General features: G+C 37.5%; 1 protein-coding gene across 1 annotated transcript in view; it reads left to right on the plus strand.

Moving 5' to 3' along the window:
* The window catches only part of LOC131880856 (dynein intermediate chain 3, ciliary-like), a 50,544-nt gene that overhangs the window by 18,002 nt on the left and 29,992 nt on the right, over positions 1 to 2,550 (plus strand). The window contains exon 6 of the mRNA XM_059227575.1: positions 1 to 144. Coding sequence (XP_059083558.1) covers positions 1 to 144 — 144 coding nt within the window. The remainder of the gene's footprint in view (positions 145 to 2,550) is intronic.

Raw genomic sequence — 2,550 nt, forward strand, 5'->3', positions numbered from 1 at the left:
GTGGCATGGTGGGATTCTCGGAAGAATGGAAATCCCGTAGGCATGATAGCTTTGGATCAATCTCATCTGGATCCCGTGTATAAAACGATCTGGGTCAACGCCAAGAGTGGTGCAGAATTCTTCACCGGATCGACGGACGGAACTGTAAGTTTAGAGAACTGATTGTTTCCCAGTAAAATCTGAGATGAATACTCTTTCTAGTTTACAATCCAGCACAAATTTACATAATTATACAAAACATGGTATAGACAAGATAAAGTAATAGCAAGTGTTTCTTTACTCGGATCCTTGTTGGGGGAAGGGGGGACTTGGTAGAACATTTGAAGCGACACTTGATACGGGCTCTTACACGTCAAACGATCCGTGTTCGAGTATAAACGGTTTCGTTTCTACGCACTGTGATTAAAATGTCTTTTTTTTGCTTTGATGACAACATTCAAATACATCTTGGTATTTTTCTTGCCCTTAACATCAAAAGAAACAACTTTAAAATTTTCCCATGTAATTCATGCACGAATGAAAATTTATAAATCCATAACACATGCAAGAGCATTCATTTTTAAAAGCTTAGGAGCACACTTTGCTTATATTTCAATGCAATTTTGTGTAAATTATTAAACTGCCAAAATCTAATATGTCAATCAAGTGTATAAGATATCACTTAAAACACGTCATAAATTTATGCTTTTAAGAATGCTTTACAAATGTCAAACTTTCACTATATTACGCGTTCACTCGAGTTCATTAGAAAATGCGAAGATGTGTGTGGGCATTTTACTCGAAACTTCATGGGGTGTTTTAATCACCGTGTACGCTTTATATCCATTCATGCACAGTATGCACTCATTCAGCTATTACAAATGAATGCCACCATTGCCAGGTCTATTGTATTTGACGAGGTAAATATCTCCAAACTTGACGACATTTTCTGAAGCCTGACTTGCAACATTATTTCCTACCATGTGCACTAACTAGTATATCAATTATCAATTACTTGTTTCGACAGAGAACACACTGTCTCACGGATCATTGTTAAGAAATCGTGCGTTGAGAACTTTTTAATACGCAGTCTACTTGCAAGAAAAGGAAACATGATATGGCATGATTGAATCTCACAAAGGTAATTGCATAATTAGTTTATCTAGGCGGTCAAAAGGTTTGTCATAATTGTTGCAGAACATGAATTTTCGATAAGAACAATTATTCGATTTTCGGGAAAAACGCGGCATGCCCGAGGTCTGTAATCAGTGCAATATCATACTCATCGATTGTGAGAACGTAATCTAGATGTCATACTTATACAAGCTACATGAATTAAGACTACTAAAGAAGCATAATTGCTTCTTCCAGTGGACTTCTTTAAATCTCGCCCACTCTCTGTTACTTGACCTTTACAAGGCTGTGGTCACTATATGTAGGCGGCGTTGAAAGCCGATTCGGGACATTTCAGATGATGGAAAGCAAAGTACTTTTCTTTAAATCCGGAGGTGATCGTGAGTAATGCCGGAGAAGAGACAAGAAAGAATGTTTGTTGTGCGATCATTCTCGAATGCTTTCCTTACCTAAAAGTATGGTCCTAATTTGATGTATTACTTTACTTTCTTGATTGTGTAATTGTCTCCTAACAAGTTGCTTATTCATTGTACGTGTGACAAGTTTAGCTAACCAATCACTTACGAAGTCGTGTGCGTATATCAATTTTTTCCCGAAGAACATATTAACTTTACCGGCAGGGGTTTTGTAGGTTGCCCCTTATGATTTTGAATGTGATTGCGGACAAGGTTCTGTGTCATATAACCCATAAATAAGAGAGGGAGTGTAACATAGAGGCCAGAAAAGTGTGGACAATGGAAATGAGCTTCATAAGACATTCAGAGGTCCTTGGTTCAATTCTCCACAGAGAAGCTTTAATACATTTTATTAATTATTTTTTTATTATCAATTAACGTCAATTATACCCGTTAGAATTGCGTACATGTAATCAATGACCAGTTACTCCTTAGCTAAGTACATGTGTCTTAATGCAAATATATATTCGATACACACACACACTGTGCGCACCTGCAACCTCAGACAGTTTACAAACATTGTATTGGATAACGATGTGATACGCAGTCGAGGTAATCCTGCCATCTCTGCCGTAAACAGTTGCAGAAATATTCCTGGCTTATCCGTTTGACCAGTTGACCGCTTTGCCTTTTGCTTCAATCAATCTGAGTTGATAATTTCAGTTCACGCAGAATTTAATTTGTTCAGAGAAGGGGCCGTGAGGCAAAGCAATGAAGCGGATAAGCCACGAAAATACTGGCTTTGCTGACCGGTTAAGGCTCGCCCTGCTTTAGTGTTGCACTTGCAGTCTCTCCAAATTGTGTAATTGAAATTGTTCACAACAAAATATATATTATTGGAAGAGGGCAGCAAGTCACTTTAATGCAACACATTGATCTTATTTCAATCAAAGTCAAAGAATGACAACACAAAAAAGTAAATAACACAAAACATAATACTGGTCTACGCAAAAGTATAAAACAGAGGTGACACTTTTGACAG

The sequence above is a fragment of the Tigriopus californicus genome, chromosome 1 (assembly GCF_007210705.1).
Source record: "Tigriopus californicus strain San Diego chromosome 1, Tcal_SD_v2.1, whole genome shotgun sequence".
Classification (NCBI taxonomy): domain Eukaryota; kingdom Metazoa; phylum Arthropoda; class Copepoda; order Harpacticoida; family Harpacticidae; genus Tigriopus; species Tigriopus californicus.